The 19,392-nt window shown below is 42.7% G+C and overlaps 1 protein-coding gene across 6 annotated transcripts in view; it reads right to left on the reverse strand.

The window, feature by feature from the left end:
• The window catches only part of znf800b (zinc finger protein 800b), a 33,000-nt gene that overhangs the window by 3,552 nt on the left and 10,056 nt on the right, over nt 1-19,392 (reverse strand). For 2 of the 6 annotated variants that reach the window (XM_047574588.1, XM_047574585.1), the window contains exons 2-9: nt 11,630-11,741; nt 9,353-9,668; nt 6,092-6,187; nt 3,778-3,921; nt 2,017-2,390; nt 1,741-1,903; nt 1,268-1,635; nt 64-1,188 (exon numbers count right to left, since the gene is read on the reverse strand). In XM_047574588.1, the coding sequence (XP_047430544.1) occupies nt 64-1,188; nt 1,268-1,635; nt 1,741-1,903; nt 2,017-2,390; nt 3,778-3,921; nt 6,092-6,187; nt 9,353-9,668; nt 11,630-11,686 (2,643 nt within the window). In that variant the 5' untranslated portion in view covers nt 11,687-11,741. Of the gene's footprint in view, nt 1-63; nt 1,189-1,267; nt 1,636-1,740; nt 1,904-2,016; nt 2,391-3,777; nt 3,922-6,091; nt 6,188-9,352; nt 9,669-11,629; nt 11,742-12,051; nt 12,246-19,392 lie in introns of those variants that run through there. The other 4 variants (XM_047574590.1, XM_047574589.1, XM_047574587.1 and 1 more) reach the window with 3 other exon arrangements.

The following is a 19,392-nucleotide window of genomic DNA, read 5'->3' on the forward strand; positions in this document are numbered from 1 at the left end:
GTTATGCTGATGCGTGCGTCATTTTACATCTGCAAAAGATTCACGTTATCTCAAATCAAATACCTTCTTTGCAAAGGCTCGTCCGCACTGGTCGCAGGCGTGGAGGGAGAAGTTCTTGGTCACCTTGACTTCGGTGGAGGTCGTCTCCGAGCTGCTCTCTGACTGGGTGTCGTGTCGTCGGGTGTGAGGGGTCTGGTTGCCGGAGGAGGAGTTGCGTTGGTGTGAGTGTTTTTCGCTGCGGCGGGTCAGGGGAGGGCTGGCCGGGCGGTGCTGGTGCGTCTGCTGTCTCTCCTGCTTACGGGTGACGGGAGGGGACGGGGTGAAAACCGGCTCCTGCTGCTTCCGGGTCACGGGGGCGGGGGGAGGGGTGGCCGAGGTGGAGGCTGACGTCGGGGGCGGGCCCGCCGTGGAGCACTCCTGCTTTCTGGTGACGGGAGGTGAAGGAGAGGAGGAGGCCGACGACGAGGCGTGTCGTCCGTTCACTTCCTCTTTGACGCTGGTGCCCGTCCTCTTGTTGGTGCTGCTGAGGACGGCCTCCGCCAGCCTCTTCACCGCCCTGCTCTCCAGTTTGGGCATGATCTTGGCTAGGTACGCGGAGGACTTCTTGTGGACGACGGTCACGTGACGCAGGACGTCCCGCTTGCGGCGGGACTCGTAGCGGCAGAGGGGGCAGCGGTAGAACTTGATGAAGATGTCGTTGCCGTCCGTGTGCAGCTCGATGTGCTTCGTCAGGTTCTGACGTGAGCTGAACTGTCGCTTGCACAGTTTGCAGAAGAGCTGCTTGAAGTCAAAGCCCACCGACAGTTTGGTCATTTTGGTGGCCACGTTGCCGCTGCACGTGTTGGCCCCGCGGGAGGATGATGAGGGTAAGGACGATGCTACCTTTGGGCTTGACGGAGCCTCCTCCTCCTTCACCTTTGTCGCGTTTTGTACCACAGACACTCCTTTAGCTGTCCCGGTGCTGTCGCTCGGAGATGGCGCTGGACTACTGTCGATTTCCTCATCGTCGTCTTCGTCTGAGGGCTCTACTGCTTCCTCTTTCACTCTGACGCTGTTGCTAGTGGCCGGGTTAGTGCTGCTGTTGTTGGGAGTGGGTGTCGTAGGGGCAGCGGTCGGCGTGGGGGCAGACTTGTTGCTTTTGATGCTGTAGATCTTGTGGACTATACGCATGTGTCTCTTCAACATGAGCTGAAACGCACACACGGATAAAATCATGAAAACACGACTTTATAGACACTAAAAGCCAGAAAACCTCAAACAAACCAACCTGAGAGCTGTAGTTCCTCTTGCAGAGCGTGCAGCGACATGAGGCCGAGTTCGCCTGTGATGGGGCCGGGGCTGGACTCGCGGGTTTGGCTTGGTTCTGATTCGACGGCGTGGTTTTAGAGTTCACGGGCGTGGACTTGGAGCTCTGGCTCCGTGTGGGAGAGGCATTGTTGCTCTTCCTGGGAGGCGTGACTTCCAGGGAAAAGGGAAGGCCGGGGCGCGAGGCAATGCTGGGGGTGATGGTGTCCCGTCGCAGACCTCGGTGCACCTCGTCAAAGTGGCGGCGTACGTTGGCTTTGGTGGCGAAGGTTTTGAGGCACACTGGGCAGGATTTTCCAGTCGGTGTGCTGAGAGTTCTTGGCCGACCTCCAACGTTATCAAAAAATAATAAAAATAATAATTCAAATTCACTCTTAAAGCAAAACATCAACTAATTAGATGATGTTTTTCTTAAATAGCTGTATAAATCCTTACCTTTTACCATAGAGAGCAGGCTTGTAGGAACTGTGCGTGTCTCTGTGAACTTTCTGAGCTCCTCCAGTTTAGTCTGGTGCATTTTGCGGCAGTGCCGCCTGATGCTGCGGCGTGAGTTAAAGTCTTGACCACAGAGACAACAGGAGATTGTCACATCCTCCACCTGGATGGAAATGAGACAAAGAAGATACTCAACATCACAAACGCTAACAAACAGAGCATCATAGTAAAACCAGTTCATGGATATATACAATCATACTACATATTGACTCCTACCCCACTGTTGGAGCCCTCGTCTTCAGCCTGTGGCTGCTCCTCTTTAGGTTCCTCCTCTGCCTCCCATCTCCTCTGTCCCTGGTTGTGTCCTGTGCTGCTGTGGCTTTCTGCTGCACCGGGCTGGTTGGCCTGGTTATTGTCCACACCCTCCACCGGATCTTCTCCTTCCCAGGTCACCGGGCTCTCTCTGGCACTAGTTGTGTGTGATGGATATCTGGCCAGCTCCTCCTCTGTGGTGACGTACTGGAACACGGCCTTGTTGGTGGTCTGGATGGGCTCAAGCCGCACTACGTAGTCGGGCTGGTCCGACCTGGGATATATAGCGTCCAGTAAATCCTTCATGGCTACACTCTGTCTGTCGTCACCTGGTGGACCTGCAACGGTAAAGACAGCACCGAACACCATGGTTATGGGTAAAGGTCTATTTTTTAGTCAATGTTTGTGTAGCTTAGGAGCATCTGATCAATACTATTGATTCATGATGTTTGACAGAGTCATGAATCTGTAATAAAAGCATTTGCTGCAAAAACAATGAGAACTGTGTAAGAGGACACAGGTTTGTCGTCCCAAAGTGTCCATGTGTGGTTACTACATAGCCATGTGACCGTGACCACCCTTGAGCATTAACCTATTGGGGGGTATATTAAAAGAGAAAGTGAAACCAGACAGTCAGAGCTCGTGCATCAGCAGAAAAAGCCTCATGTTAAAGTATCTCTAACTAATGCACTGGACCTCAACCTGCATTCATGCAGTGTTAAATTGTGCCCAGGCATCAGATAAAAGCTTTAAAGTCTATACAGACAAGATCACAGAGCAGTGGACGGTCACCACTTCTCTATAATTTCCAAATGAATGGCAATGGGAAAAACATTTAATACTGTTGGAATGTAGATAGGTTTTTATGACTCTGTTTGTGAACTGAATAAATGAGAACGACAAAATATTTTATGATAGAGGCAGAGGTGAAAGAAAAAAAGATTGTAGTGAATTTGTCATCGGAGAGTTTCAATTTGGAAAAAAAAAAACATTTTATTTATCTAGAAATAATAACTACACGTTGCGTTAATGGGGAAAATAAGACACCAGTTTACTTATTCATCAAACCAGCTTTTCAAAAAACTCTCGACTGAGAAAAAACAAGTCATTGGTGCAAATAACAACATAATGAGAACTATGAGCAGATGAATTTAAGAGTAGTTTATAACGGGCGGTCACAGTAATGGAGACTGCTGGTATTGGAATTGATTTCTCTTTTGGAAGGAGATGAGCAATAGGTAACAGAGAAATTACTTTAAGAGTCTCCTCAGCTTTGTCGTTTCTTGGAAGAACAGAGGCACGGGCGCACACACTGTGGCTAATGAGACACTGATGAAAACACAAATACTGCAAGATCAAAGGCTCGTCTCTTATTTTTATGAGAGGAGAATGGACAAGGGACTGTACTTTGAGGAAGGGGAACTCATTTATATGGAATATGTTACAGAGTGAGTGCAGAGACGGACGAGATGAGACAGGGGGTGTGAAAGAGTGGGAGGAAACCTCGAGGAAGAAATCAGTGAATCTGGTCAAAGTGTATGTGTGTGGTGTTTATAGCCCAAACTGGAGTCAAGTTTGATCTCTGACTTGCTCAGGGAATCACTGTGTGTCTCTAGTTTTTATTCTCACATCCTCAGCTCTTCTCTGACTTTTAACTTTGACTATAAATGTATATTTATTTGAGACGTGTTTAAAGGAGTGTATAGGATGTGTTGCGTCGCTAACCGTCTGATTCAGGCAGCCGCGATAGGCAGTAGTACTCCTTGTGTGTGATGAGGTTGGGCAGGCCTCTGAACAGACTGCGGCATATTTTACACTCGAAGATGGTGTCCACCTCCTTCAGCAGCATGTGTTTCAGCTGGCTGGTACCTGTGAGACGGAGAAGAGCAGTCATGATTAGCTCCACTGCTTTCACTGACAATGCAACGGACATATAGAGTACACTGTAAAATGTCAGAAGGAATGCTTTCCATTGGCTTTGATGGCCCCACTTAGAAACCAGTGAGATGTGAAGGCAGTAATACAATTCACTGCACAAAAGTTCAAGTTCTTGTCGTTGTTAAAAAGCTGTGTTCTGGTGGTTAGAACCGGTTTCATTTTGATAAAACTCTCTGTAAATTAGGAACTATAATTAAGGCCTTGTGGTTATGAGCCTCTAATGTCCAGACTTTAAAGGATTTAATAGGCTGTCAAGTGAAGCAAAGTATTATGTTTTCACTCATAGTAACTAGAGTTACAATAAGTAACCAGTGTTAGTTAGGCAGCAGAGGCAGATGGTGGCGTTAATGCACTTTTATCTAGGTCTTTTAGGTCAGATAAATGTTGTCTGTAGCGTGGCAGTTTGACTTAAACTAGTTAGACATTTTAAACTTTGTGCCTCAGCGACATAAAGGTCCACTCACACACAGCTACACAAAACACACACAATTTATCTGTCAGCCTTTTGCCACCGGTTCAGTTAAGATGCAATCGTGTTGTGTTGCAGCAGCAAGAGAGTCCAGCACAACAGCAGGGGACAACCTCTCTGACCCCATAATATTATGATCCTGCCTGGAACCAGCGCCAGCCGAGGAAGGCTAGAAGCCGTTCAGGGTAAACTAGGGATGCACCGATTGTGACATTCTGGGCCGATACCGATACAGATGTTTAAAATAACAATTTGTCCAATGGCTGATTTGTTTTCTTTGTTATTTACACATTAACTATTTTTAAGTCATCCCAATGAGCACAAATTCAATCAGTCAAATTTATGAAACAACCTTTAAAGTCAATTAAACATTTAACATAACCTTTAATTCACATAAAGTTCTTAAAAATTACTTAAAAAATCGTCAGTATTACATTGCCCAACAAATTGATTTCACTGGTTTTGGCCTGAGAACAAAGAGAAGATTTTTTTTAGTACCTGAATTGCCCAAAATATAATATATTAAGTGTAAATGTAAAAGCAATGGGAGAACAAAATTACAGTTATTAGTTTTGCTTTGACGCCGTCTGTAGACAGTTTTCTATGCACCGACTAGTGTTTGGGTGGTGTTTTTACAGAGTGAACCAGATTTATAAGTATAAGTGACTCACACCTGTGAAGGCTACGTGTGTAGGTCACAGCGTTTATGTCCCGCAGCGTTATAAAAGCAGCTTCAGTCTTAATGCAGGTGGTTGGAACTTTCGTCATTTGTCCGTTTTTGGTCGGATATGAGATTTGATGTGTTAAACTACTTTCCTACAGTACCGCCTCTAGAAATATGGCTGGCACATGTATTGCAAACTGAATATGGTGACTCTTTCTCTGAGATTGTAAAGTTCCACCACACAACTGACATCTGATCAAGGAAAATGCGCGGGCGGCGCGCTCCCTTTCGTCAATTGCAACTCAAAAACAGAGAGAGAGGGAGAAAGGGTTTTCCTTCAACACAGCGCTCGTGCAACATGCCAATCAAAAGACAATCTGCAAGCAAACTGTCATCGGTCGTGTCATCTTCTTTGGCCGATGGTAATTAATGAGGCGAATGTCGGCTGATACCAATGTTCGGCCGATGTATCGGAGCATCCCTGGGGTAAACTGAACGACTCTGGCTCAAACAGAGCAGATAAATGATTGTCAGCAGAAAAATAATCTTCTACTTGGTGCAACTTACTGATGAATAATTGAAATAGTTTTCAAAGCAAAAGTGACACATCCTCTGCTTTTCATTTCTAGTGATTTGCCTTTGTCTTAAGAGATAGTTGATATAATAATATGCAGGTTCACAATTACCTGACATTTTACAAGTTTATAACTTTGATTAAATGAGAGAATATTAAATCAACACATAATTTACTAATTTGTTGGAGGCCTCTGTTAAACACGATTATGCTGGATAGTGTTATTCTCCTCAAAGGGAAATCGGCTGCCACATTCCAGGGATTTGATCACATTTTTCTTTTTTCTTTTTTTGGCGCGGCGCATTGTAAAAACAGACATTCAGAAGGAAGGAAGGAAGCAGTGACGGTAGATCGTAAATCAGTGGGGAACGAGAGACAATGAGAAGACGCAAACCTGAACGGAAGCATTCAATTATTTGCTGAATCCCCGACTTGGAGGTCTGCAGAGGCTGCTGGAGCAGAGGAGGATCGCCAGGCTCCACGCAGAGACCTGGAGACACGGAGGGATTGCATTTGATCAAAGCGAGCATATAATTACATCAGGATATGACAGTGTTTGAGAAATACAGCATCACCTAGAGATTTTGAGGAGCTGAAACAAAAAGTGCTTATCGTGCACAGGCTAGTATCACTGTCAGACAGTGCAACACCAGAAAGAAATGAAAGCTCCTAATTAATTTTCCTGTTGAGATTAACAAACATTTATACCACTTTTACTGAAAACTCCAGTCTGTTCTGATCGAGGTGGTCTGAATATCGTTGGAAAACTGGCGTAAAACACAGCAACCGACGGAAAACATGCAGCGAGAGACAGAGGCGCGATGATGCCAAATTTGCGTTCTTAATCTTAACACTGGCCAGAGTATTGGGATTTATATTCCCGCTCGGGTTTCACAAAGAGCCGCTTTAACTGCCAAAATGGGAACGTGGCCAGGGAGAAATTTATTGATGTGGACTTGAAAATGTGTTTTGGTTGAGCTCAATCATCAGAGGGTACATGAAAAAAACGCAATCCTGGTGACCGCTGGGATTCACTGTTCCCTTTGATTACTAAGCTGCTTTTGCTTATTACTTTTAAGTTCTTGATTGTCACATTAATACTGTGAGGCTTTCTTGTTCCTGGCTGCTTGTAAACCGTGATGATCTTCGACATGTCCTGCTAGTGCTCTCGCTGCACAGCGACACACAAATATGTGCGATTTCTACAATTAGAGGTTTATTTTGTCTTCAAAATCTGTCAGAAGGGAAAAAAAAAACATAACAAACAGGCTTTTGTTTGTCCCATTGTTAAACAAATCGAATTTTCCTTTGTATGAAAAGTTTATTAAATAGCAGAAGTGGGATTTGGTGCCTATACTCTTGATACAAGCTAATTGAAACACAGCTTGTTTTGACATAAATGTGGACTCATTCTAGAAAATACATTAATTTCCCCAACAATACTGTCTTTACTTTTTATGGAGATGGATATACAAACAGAAGAGGGCAAATCACCAAAGGAACAGGAGTATTACACTCTCAAACACTGCAATCACTTGAAATGCATTTATTATATTGATGGAGAAGACATGGAGAACATAATTTCTGCTACAACAAAAACAGCAATGACTGGGACAAAGCTCCAGATAAAACGCTGTCAGTGTTTCCAGCTGTGACACATGTCCAGTGTTTACTTGGTTTTTGGAGCACGCACATAAATTACAGCCCACAAACTACAATTTATGTCAAAATGCATTGATGGTCGATCAGAACGTAATGCCGGGTTTTGTGAATCATAACAAGTCGGTTTCTCAACAAGACGCAGTTTTGTTTGTAGTTTTGTTATTTCCAATATGGAGATATGTCTTGTCGGATGACGAGGCTACGAGCTGAGCTGAGCTGAGTTTTAAAGGCTTCTATGGTAAATAGTCCAAACCGACACAGTGGCCTGGGTTAAACCTGTGCTGGCCATGATCAGGAATGGAATGGAAATAAACCCTGTCACAAACAGGGCCAAACATAATTTAAGTTTTCAGCAGAGTATTTGGAAAGAGAGAAACAGTGGTTTATCAGTGATCTGTGAGGAACTACTCATAACAAAACAGAGTCTCTGGAAGAGTTGCTGCATTCACTTGGACACTAATAATCAGAATACAGACGCGTCTATTGGACCAGACTTATCCCACTGAGCCTGCATGGAAAAAACATTCAGCAGTAATGAAAGGGGTGGTGCAAACCTTTGATATTCAAACAGCCATGATGCCAGTTCCTCTCCCTGAGTGGATAAATCCATTCTTTCTCTGCATATTTGACTCATGAGGAGTAAACATCAGATGACATGACAGGTTTCCAGGAGGCGCTGAAACCTGGAGGTCAAATTTTCTTGTCTTGAGTTGCTCACACAAGCTCTTGAAAAGATGAATGAAGCCTGAACTGATGTAGGTAGCACCACTAAAAACATGGCCCTGACCTCATCTTCTTCTAAATAAACTGTGAAAACTACTTCTTTTATTGTGTTTCCATCAGCTTCAGTGAACTTTAAAACACTAAAAGTTGATGTTTGGATGTTACAAACACATATTTCTCATTAGATCCTTAATTAAGAGTCTGTGTAAACTCTTAACTTGTCTAATCAGGACGATTTCAATCACGCTGATGAAACACTGTCCATGTCAACTTCATCCGGGTGAAGCAGGGTGACTGCTGTCTCACGACGACACAGACCGACATGAGCCCGACTACACAAACGTCATGCGCACGTCTGCTGTCTGAATGTGGCGATAGAGTGAGAGACAGACAGACAGAAGGCAGAAAAAGAGCAGCAAACAGACTGACACAATCACAGAGAGAAATAGAAACGTGAGTGACAACTGTGTCAGAGCCTTTGACGTGAGGAGAGATGGAGATTATGTATTTATGTGCGACAGGGTGTGTTTTCCTCATCACCATCCCCCCCACACATCTCCCCCAGTCAAGCTGTTACAAAGCCAGTAGGGCAGGTCAGTGAACCCCAGCCCGACCTCCACCCCCCGTCTGCAGGAGAGTCAGAGAGCAGTGAAAGTTTCCTTTACTATGAGTTTAAATGTGAGACTACATGTGTTTATAAAGAAAGCAGGAGGAAAGTGAAAGTTAAAGCATCATGACTGAGGCTTTGACACCTTCCTGGTACACTTTACAATCCTCTCCCAAAGAGCTGGGCTTAGCTGGAAGTAATCACAGCATATGTGCAGTACGGGACACTCACATTTTTATAGCTATCCAACCAAAAACTTCTTAGAGTAAAGGTAATTCCCCAAATTTTCATAATAACTCATTGTAGAAAAGGGGATTACTTACTAAGTGGAACAACAGAGTTTTTATTCTTAAAGTAGGACGTGGTGCATGACTCATAGCGTACCCGAATTCCCCCAAACAACATAAGTTAATTTAATAAAACAAGATCCAAACAGACAACATTTCATAAACTTAGATTCAAGCAGCGGTGTACAGTGGAGGCAGCTCCTCTTTTCAGCTGCCATTTTCTCTGTGAAAACGAGCTTTTTCTTTTTTTTTTTTTTTTGAAGCACACAGGGAGCATAACTCTAGCTCTCTGTCTGTGAAGATACATTGGAGGCTGACTGTTCTTTAACCTGTGGGTTGAATGGATGAATCAAAGGAGCAAGAAAACATTACCCACCTGTGTTGTGACCACTTTTACAGGCACTGGTCTGTTGTAGCTCGGTCTGGCAGCTCTGGTCCCGGGTCTCAGTGGTCCCGCTCCCGTCGGTCTTAGGCAGCAGAGGAGGAATGGGCTTCCACAGAGGCTTGCACTGGGAGTCGCCCTTTTCCTGGTTGTCTGCTGGTGTTTCCGTCTGGTTACTCTTCTCCGACAGAGTCTCAGCCGATGCTGAGGTTCGGAGGTGGATTTGGTCCGAGGACTGGTCTCCTTCTTGGGGCGGGTGCCGGGTGTCCGAGTGGAGCTGGACTTCCTCCATCTCTGTCTGACCAACGCTCTGTGAGATCAGAACCAACATTAGCTCCAAGACTATTTAAAATCTATACATTATAAACATTCACACAGAAGACACCAATGATGTAGTCTTAATAACTTAGACATGAGAGTTGCACCATGATGTTTGAGAAACAGAACGTAGCTCTGTTAACTAGCTAAATAAATAAATAAATGGGACAAAAGAGAGTCCATTACAAATAAAATTAGTAGCTGTCTGTGGCTGAATAAATGCTGTTGGGTGGAATGAGGGGTCATAACAGCCTTGTGTGCGTGTCTGTGTGTCACGTCTCCCGAGCATTCAGAGATGTTGTAGGGGCACATTAACCTTGTCGCACACAGCCACCCTTGAGCAGATAAGTGTCTTCACACCGACTCCTCAGTGTGCGCACGTCTATCTGTCTATGCGTTGTGTTTTTGTGCGTCTGTGTGTAGTCGTGTCTCTTAACCAGGCCTCTTTCTCCTCTAGTCTCCAATCCTCTCCCCTCTCCCACCCACCAATTTATCCTCATTTTCTCTCTCCGTCTGTGTCTGTCTCGCTAACTCCTTGTGTCCCTGCTCTGCCCTTGAAGAGGGATAAATGACTCCACATTAGGCACATTACGGCACATCACCGCAGGACAAGTGGGCCACTCGGACACCGTGTCACACCGTGCAAACACACACTGTGCGTTACACGGCTCAATCAAAGGGGCTCAAAAATATCTCAACAGTATGTTGCAGATGCTCAGCTAGGCCATCTGTGCAACACACACACACATAATGTGTTACAGATTCCGAACACGCAGAGTTTTGTGTCAACTGGTTGACTTGAAAAGTGTGAGGGGACAGAAAAAGACAACGCTACAAACTAAAATGTGGGTCACCATGACAAAAACTTTGAAAACGTTAAACAACACAACTGTCCACAGGCTTCACTACAAGAAGAAACCCCCTAAGCCTCAAAAACAGCATGATAACAATCATAAACACACAGACAAATCAACCAAATCTTTTCAGTGTGAAGACGTGGAGTCAGTCACCTGATCTCAACCTGGATGGAAACATGTTCACAGCAGAAGTGACAACACAAAGATTGTGCTGATGTCTACGGGATGAAAACTAACTATGGTTTAGTCTGAATTCATCTGTGTGTCCAGTTACTTCCAACCACTTAAATCCTGTGTCCAATGTCTCCATCTTCCACAGAGTTCCCTCTATTATGTCAACCTACTGGAACTAAACATGAGACTCTGCACTTTAACAAAATATCAGCTAGTTATCTTGAACAGATGTGTCCAAATCCTTACGGTCTACACAGAGAATGAGCTACAACTTTAAGTGAAAGTTCAATAAGGACGTTCTGCTTGCTTTCCTCTACAGTGATTTTATAGATTTTCTTATCTCTACCACTTTCCCACGCTGTCAGAATCACTCCCTTCTCCATATCTTCATCATAACTCTTTGTCCAGTTATCTATTTGCTCGCAAACTTTCAGAGCTAGTCCCCGTTTAGTTTTGTTCTAAATCTGTCACTCTGCCTCTTCCTCTTCCCTGTGTCCACCTCTTCTTGGTCGTCCCAGAAAAACTCCATCTGCTGCACCACCACCAACACCAGCATTGAAACTCTGTGGGGGCTCCTGCACCTAACTTCATATCTTTATAAGCTGGGATTCAGCTCCATGATACTGTCCATTTTTAGAATCTAACTAGCAAAATGCACGTTACACACAGTAAATGTTCATTCTGCTTTTGATCTTCATATGTCAGACATGCAAAGAGTGCAACATGTGTGAAACACCAACACACAGACCCCTAACACTTGTGGTGTAAAAATAGCGCTACTATATGAAGATGGTTATTTTAAGGACGGGTTGTACAGGTGGTTTTGAACATAAAATGAGTGTGTTTTCATAATCTGACTGTGAAGGGAGAGATGCTGCCATTGTTTTCTTTCTTTCTTTTTTTTATTTTTTATTTTCAGTACCTGTCTTCGTAGACAGTAAGAGCTCTTCCTCCCAGCTGACTTCTGGGCCTTCACCATGCTGCCAAGACTGGCCTGCTGCAGCACACGTTCACTACCAGCATACACCTGTAACCTGCAACAACACTCCACGTGAGCCAAGCACTGTACTGAATGAAACACCACGTCTGCTGGATGAACTTCTACATGAAAAAAAATAAAAAGTTGTTTATGCCACAACCTGTGTGGATTGACCTTTAAACTTAACTGCAGGATAACATCTGCAATAATCATAATATTGTTTATAGCATTTTTAAATCCACACATGCTGGAAAAAAACACAGACTCCTTGTTTATTTGAAGATATGAATTAAAGTTCAAGTAAATGTATTAAGAGAGATTAGAATCACAACAAAAATCTTCTTGCTTCCAAAATGTACACCTACTTAAACACCACCCTGGCGACATCTCTCGTGAAAGCATGCATTAGAAAACACGCAGCAAATATTACAGCGCTGTGTGTTTACTGGCTGCTGGGTTCCTAAAATAGATACCACAAGTCAGGACAATTAAACCCATGTCGCCTGCACCACCACACGACATGAAACATTGAGCATTTAAAGCAGACTTCTGCCTCCTGAGCATATACTAATGGAGGTATGTGCCTTTTTTCCCTAGACATGCTCTAAATGTATACAGACATTTTAATGCATTAGACATAATCTGTTGACGCATTGTATTGGCGATGTCAACATTTAAAGTGATCTAAAAAGGCAACATGAACGGAGATAAAGGCTTGTGTCAGACGAGCACAAACACACACACACACATATGTAATACATAAGCAAGTTCAAGGTTTCACAATGCATTCTGTTATTGAATCAATCTGAACTGATGAAGCATGACACATCCAAGAGGATACGCTCTGGAACAGGCAGTGAGCTGCATTTAAAATGATTTTAAGTGGTTTTATTTATTTAATTACTAACATTATAACATACGTGTCTGTTTAAACTACCATACCAGACAGTTGTGGACGATGTAAGGATACTTTAATTTGTTACTGTGTAGCAGCTTTGGTGGGTGAGATTAAAATTGCTGCCCTCTAGTGGCGTCTAGTGGACTTTGATCCAACTCAACTGCACTTCACCTGAACCTAAATAAATGTTGTTTAATATAACAGCTACAGCAGATCAGGAAGGACACTGTCACTCTACAGGAAGTCCAGCTTTAGTTGTCATCGTGGTTCCAAAACTGACAAATTTGGATAAACTTGGAATAACCCCAGAGTCAAATGTGATAGAGGCTAATTGCAAGTGACAGACACTAAATTAAGTTTGGGTACAACATGCTGTGTGCGCCACAAACTTATGTAAATTTGAAACTGGCAGAGAGCAAGGAACAACGGCAGACTGACTCAAATTTCTAATTTGCATTAGTTTTAGTAAAATAACTTAAGACTGCAAACACAAACTTAAAACAGCTTAATATAATAATTTAGTTTTAAAAGAAAGCGTGTGGTGTGACAGCCGTATGGATGCTTTCTTGACACAGCTACTGTCACAGATACAGCATCTCCACTGGAGAAGATTTGTAGTTACACAGTGAGGCCAGCAGGGAGAGACAAAGCATGCACTTATAATATTTTCCTAGTAGAAAAGTTTTGTAGTCTTGTGACATCTCTAAAAACACTAAACATGTAGCACGGAGCAGCACAGACAAGAGGTCACAGTGGTGATACAACACTGAAACATGTAACTTTGCTTGGTGCAGTTCAGTTAATTTACAAACTTGCAGCCCTGCTTCATTGTCGTAACAGTAGCAGGTGCAACGGCACAACTTAATTAGCTAATTTATCTGTAAGGAACATATCAGAAGTCACTGGTGTATAATAAGAGACTGTTTGTAAAAACCAAATACATTTAAACTCCTCTTTCCACAGTTCCTGATATTTATTTACTAATATATTTAAGCCTTGTAAATAGGTCAGTAGACCAAACTTTTAGATGTCCATAGTTTCTTTTCTGAAGTCTTGGCTGATATCTTCAGATTTGTTTTTGAGGCTTTGATATACATCCACAATTACGTCTCAAATTGACTGAAATGATGTCAATTACTCGATCAGAAGCTTCTAAAGGAATGACACGTCTTCTTTTGAGTCACTTTTAACCCATTAATCAAATATAGTGAATTAAAATTGGAATAATCATTCCATTTGTGTTAACAACTGTTTGAAGCATTACTGATGTTGTGCATAAATTAGATGTCCTAACCCACAAAACTGGACAAAATCTAGTTTGTTTAAATGGAATCTGAGGAGTGGTTCAAAATCAATTTAAACGACTTGAACCTAAGTGCATGTAAAGGTCCAACGTGGACTGTATGTAAGGAAATTAAATTAAATGCATTGCACAGAAACAGCTGCGTAGATGTTATGTTACACTTATGGTTTCAGCATGTAAATACAATCAGAAATGGCTTTGTGCATCATGTCAGTGTCACTTAATGGACTTGGCAATTTACTTTTATATCAAATATCCAATCAGTGGGATAATTAGACTTTATATGATTTATTTTTATTATACATTCTACAAATTCAGGCTGGAGGCGTTTCTGAATACCTGCTTTTAGAAGTGTCGATGATGAACTAGAACTTAAGTGACACGACATCAGAGGATACTTGCAGTGACGGAGCCGCCACTTAACAGATGAGCACAACTGGAGTGGAGCCTCAAGTGAAGGAGAGCATATGAGGAAACGCCAGTTTGTCAGAAGTGGGATGTGATGTCAGTTCACAACAAATGACAGATGCTGTTAGCGAGTGTCAGATTACATGTATTCAGCAGCATAGAAAGGCACAGTCACGTCTAAACCTCAAAATATGTGAAAGAAAAGTGACAGAGAGATGCTATAGGTCATTCTTGAACCTTTAGGATTTGGCACCGAGCTGTAATAAGGACACAATCGGAGTGAAAAGGAACTATTAAAATAAATTGTAAGCAGGCACATTAATACTTTCTGCACCTATCCAGGTTCTATTTATATCACGGAGGGAGATTAACACCAGCCATTAACTATAATGGGAAATCAGGACTTTGACTGAAAAGTCTGTCTCCTCTACAGATGAGCAGAGTCGGGAAACAGCCTCATTTAAAAGTTAAATTCCTTTATTAAATAAATAAAGTTCATTTTAGTTAAGGTATAATTCTGATAATGGACTTGAATAATGGAAAAAATATGGGCTTTCTGTGTGTGTTCTGCACGTTGTCACAACATAGCTGTGATTTTCCCTCCACAGTGTAAAAGCGTGCAGCTCTGTTGAGGACTCTACATCAGTCCGTGTTCATCTATTCGCTCTGTGGGCGCTGACAACCCGTTTCTCTGTGGTTTACCTAACGCACGCTGGGATGCACTCATCCTGAATGAGAAAAAGTTGTTACAGAAAATGTAAATGGTAATTTCAGAAAACTGCAGATAAAAACCTCTGTTCATTAGGGGGCATCTTTGTAAAACTACTCACATCCACAGCATCGGTTTTAAAGTGTAATCAACAAACAGGTTCATCTCGAGATCCCGAAGCTCATTTGAATGTCGAGAAGGTTTGGAAGCTCACCCCAAGACCGGCAGCAGCTAATTACTTTGCTGCTTGTCAAGTTTTTATGAAGCCCTTCTCAACAGTCTGCTGGACACACACACACACACAGAGTTTGCTGTCTTTAATATCGTGTATTTTCTTTTAAAGAGCACGTCCTACGAAGGGGGCTAAAACAAACACATTTAGCTGTACACGTGTGCCAATAATACCACTCAAACACCAACACATGGGACTCTCCCGTTTCCACGGCAACAGACAGATATGCTTATGAAGTAGTGACTCCTGTTCTGACTCAGGTAATGAGAGTGAAAGTGTCCTGAGCTCAAACGAAGGATTTCAGGATGGTGAGACGCCCTCGATCAAACCTTCGAGTATACGCTCGGCTCATTAATAGATGCAGATCAGAAGGCGAAGCTGTTCATTATCAATCATATTCCAGCCCAAACTTAACCCTTTAATGTTGAAAGCTAAATATTTTGATGGCTGAGATTAATGATGCCATCACTTTTGATTTCATGAAAGCCCACAAAGGAAATGTCAGAGAAAATGAAACCAAATCTGTGCTCTGCAAACGCTGAAAGACCAATTTCAAAAGATCAATGGAAAAAAAAAAATTTTGAAAGAGGCATTTCCTTCCTTCTTCTTCACTGGCACTTGGTAAACAACTGCTGATGATCAGTGTAACACTGGAACAATGGCTAATACTGCAAAAAGTGGTGAATAACAGGAGCCTTTGCCGGGAAGGAAGTGTGAGACATGACTGACGTGCCCCAGGCACTAGGAAATAAAACCTTAAGGCTGACGATCCACAGGAGTAATCACATATGGCTAATAGTTAAATTCTGAAAATAACCACTCTGAACAAATCACCCACTACCTAGTAGCCCACCTCCATGACTCACAGTCCGAGTAGCCATTTTCCACCTGTAAAATTCTCATGACTCTCACCCAAGATTATTTTTACATTATAATCGCTTCCAGCAAAGCAAGTCACCTGACGTCAATTTTACACAGATATGTCGGGAGTTTCTCCTCCACTCGTAATCCGGAGTGAATTCTGTCTAGTGCCAGACGCAAATCAATTTGTCAATGGGTCTCCCATTAGGGAACATCAGTTATTTTAGAAGACGAATCCTCAGTCGCCCTTTAAGAGGCAACAGACGAGATAAATCCATGTCAGAAAAACAGAAAACCTTTCTCCTTTCCTGCACAAAAAACATCAGTGTGTGTAATGTTTTAGCCGACAAATGTGAGCATGTTAATGTTGTATCTTCTGTAAGGGCGCCTGTGTGGAGCCACCAGATGTGTGGCAGCAGTCACGGTCTTCTAATAGTTATTGCCTATGGCTGTGCAGAGGCAGCCTGACAGGACTTCCTCCTAATGGAGGGACTCCACTCTCTGACATGATGCTGACTGCTGGCAGACACACCACTGATACCACAGGAGAGGATGGAAACAGTGAGGTGGCCTACTGACAGAGTTCCCCAGTGCGTGAAAAGATACCAGTGTGTTGCAGTTGTGACTCTTCACGTACTTTCCTACTCTGAATGTTCTAGCAAACACGGTAACTGTCTTGTTGTCACACTTGACCCAAATGCCATGTCTGTACACAAACACACTGTAGGCATTTTAGGCACTAAGGTGTAAAAAGATTAAGTCTGGAGCACGTGTACAAGCACAAGATAAAGGATTTTAAGCTTATTTTATACAGCACATATATAAAATACAGCTCCCAAACAAACACTACAGGAGCCGTTAACTCTCGCTGACATTTTAAAACTTCCCTTCAATTTCTACTTCTCCACATCTACACCCCTTTGCCAATTCATTAGGTACGCTAGTGACAACAAATGTGTTCTAATATAACAGTCCAGCATTAAATCCTCCTCTGTGACTGTACATACAGTTCAATAACACTCGTGACCACAGCCTCCACAGTGAAGAGTTGAATGAGGAGCTCTCTCAGTTATTTTAAACAAACGATGAATACCACAACCTTCACAAAGATGAGATTTATCGCAGGACTGTCATACATTAGTTTTCACTAGTGTACACAATGAGCTCGCCTGTGACACCTGCATCTGCAAAACCAAAACAAACAAATACAGTAAATAAAGAGAGTGTAGTTTTCCTCACCAGGACAGTAACTCTAAACACTTAAGAAAATCTGAGACAAAACACTATTCAATACTGTGAATTTGTCCGTCTTCAAGCTTCGTACTATCTAACTTCGCTACCAAACTGACTCCAATTAAGCTGAGGGCAGCTGACGGCTATCTGGAGTTCATTCGACTGGCCAATAACTGAGTGTATGACCCATGTAGGGAACTAGGGCTCCATCTGTCGTGATGTTTGGAGAAAAATAATTCTTTGTTACCCTATGTTATGCAGTCTTTTGTGATGCATTTATTCGGCGCATTCATAACACGATGCTCAGGAAAATAGAGTTGATGAGGCAACAAGACAAGACAATCATCCGATTAAGCAGATAAGCAAAACGCTGACTCTAAAATATGCAACATGTGCCCAGAAACATGCATAGGATGTCACATAATAAACGCTAGTTGGTCTTCAGTGTGGAAATGTCATGCTACTACAGTAGGAAACCCTGACATTGCTGTGGCAACAAATTAATCAGTCTCCTGAACACCAAATATTCCTGTCCAGATGTCTTTGCTTAACAAAGTCTATTGCACTGCAACATTCGCTGTTTAGGGTCTGAAATAAGCTCAACTTCATGCCAGAACACACTTGGTGGCAGAACAGCCGGTCCATAATTGTTAAATCAGACTAAAATTTGCCATTGGAGCTTCCAGAGCAGATATGAAAGGAATTTTGTATGGCACATTGTGTAGTCCTAAATCAAAGCAAGCGCACGGCACATTAGAGCAATGTAAAGAGACGCAGCAGCAGCAGAGCGAGGGGAAAAAAAAAAAAAAAGGGAAAAGGAACACGGACACAGATTTAAATAAATGTAGCCATGGGACATGCATAATGGGCATTTTCAGGGCAGGTGTGGATGCTCAGCTCACAGTCTTTGAAATCTGGTCACTAAAATCACATGTAGATGTATAATTAAGTGCGAGTAGTATAGATGGTGAAATGCAAAGTGACAGTGACGGTTCCTATGAAATACGGAACGGGCACACATAGCATGTAATGGGGGCAACAGACTTAAACATATGCTTTCTAAGAAGTCAAATACTACAAATACAACAAAGCAAGATGTTTTGTTTAGGCTGCTGGACTTACTAACTGGTTTGTGGGCACTCTCAAAACATCCCGCCACACCATCCTGTCCTACGGGATAATTATCCTCCCCTTTCACTCCACAATGAGCTTTCTTACTAATTGCCTCTGATTTCCTAGTTGTCCGGCTGACTGCATTGTTATTTATTTATTTAGCCTTGCTGCTTGGTTGCGTGACTGGCAGGTTAATAGATTTGTTGACTGACTTCACTTGCGCATTGGTTTGACAAGCTGACTCAGTGACCGAACAAAACACTGCATCATTAAACCGACTGAATCACATAGTGACATCATTAAACTGTTGTGGTCGTCAGCAGCCTCTCCGCTAAAAACCAATGACACCTGCGATACCTTAGGAAGAGAGAGGACCAGGCAGCCTTGGCAGCTGTAAGTCCAGCAGAGGCCCTCAAAAGACTTGCAAATGCAAATTATATCATAAATATTAAACTATGTGCAGGACAACAGACATGAATGGATGTGATTTATGCAGGACAATGCTGTAAACTTTGGTTTATTTTAGTTTCTTAACCCACTTTGTCATCTACACTCGTGTCCTAGTTAAGCATTCATCTTACTCCTGAAGGTTAGACTGACCATCTCCATTGTGTCCAAGTCAGTCATGTATTCTGTTATAGCCTTTTGAGTGGCTAACATTACAGGGACAGGCCGGTCAGCTTCAAGCACATATGCATCGGAACCTCTAAAGCGCATGCAATGCCATAATCAAATACTAAAAACAGACACATGCAGCACAAAGTTTCAAACACAAACTAAATACAGTCTCTCATAACATCAGGGCAGCAGCTTTAACTTTGGGAGCATGTTTCAGGGTACATAACTTGGCTGAACATGAAGCCTTTTCTATAGACAGCACAGACATTTTCATCACATGTGTTAGATAATATTACTAATTCAATTAAAATGTTTCACATTTGCATTATCT

This window comes from Mugil cephalus, chromosome 22 (assembly GCF_022458985.1).
Source record: "Mugil cephalus isolate CIBA_MC_2020 chromosome 22, CIBA_Mcephalus_1.1, whole genome shotgun sequence".
Lineage (NCBI taxonomy): Eukaryota > Metazoa > Chordata > Actinopteri > Mugiliformes > Mugilidae > Mugil > Mugil cephalus.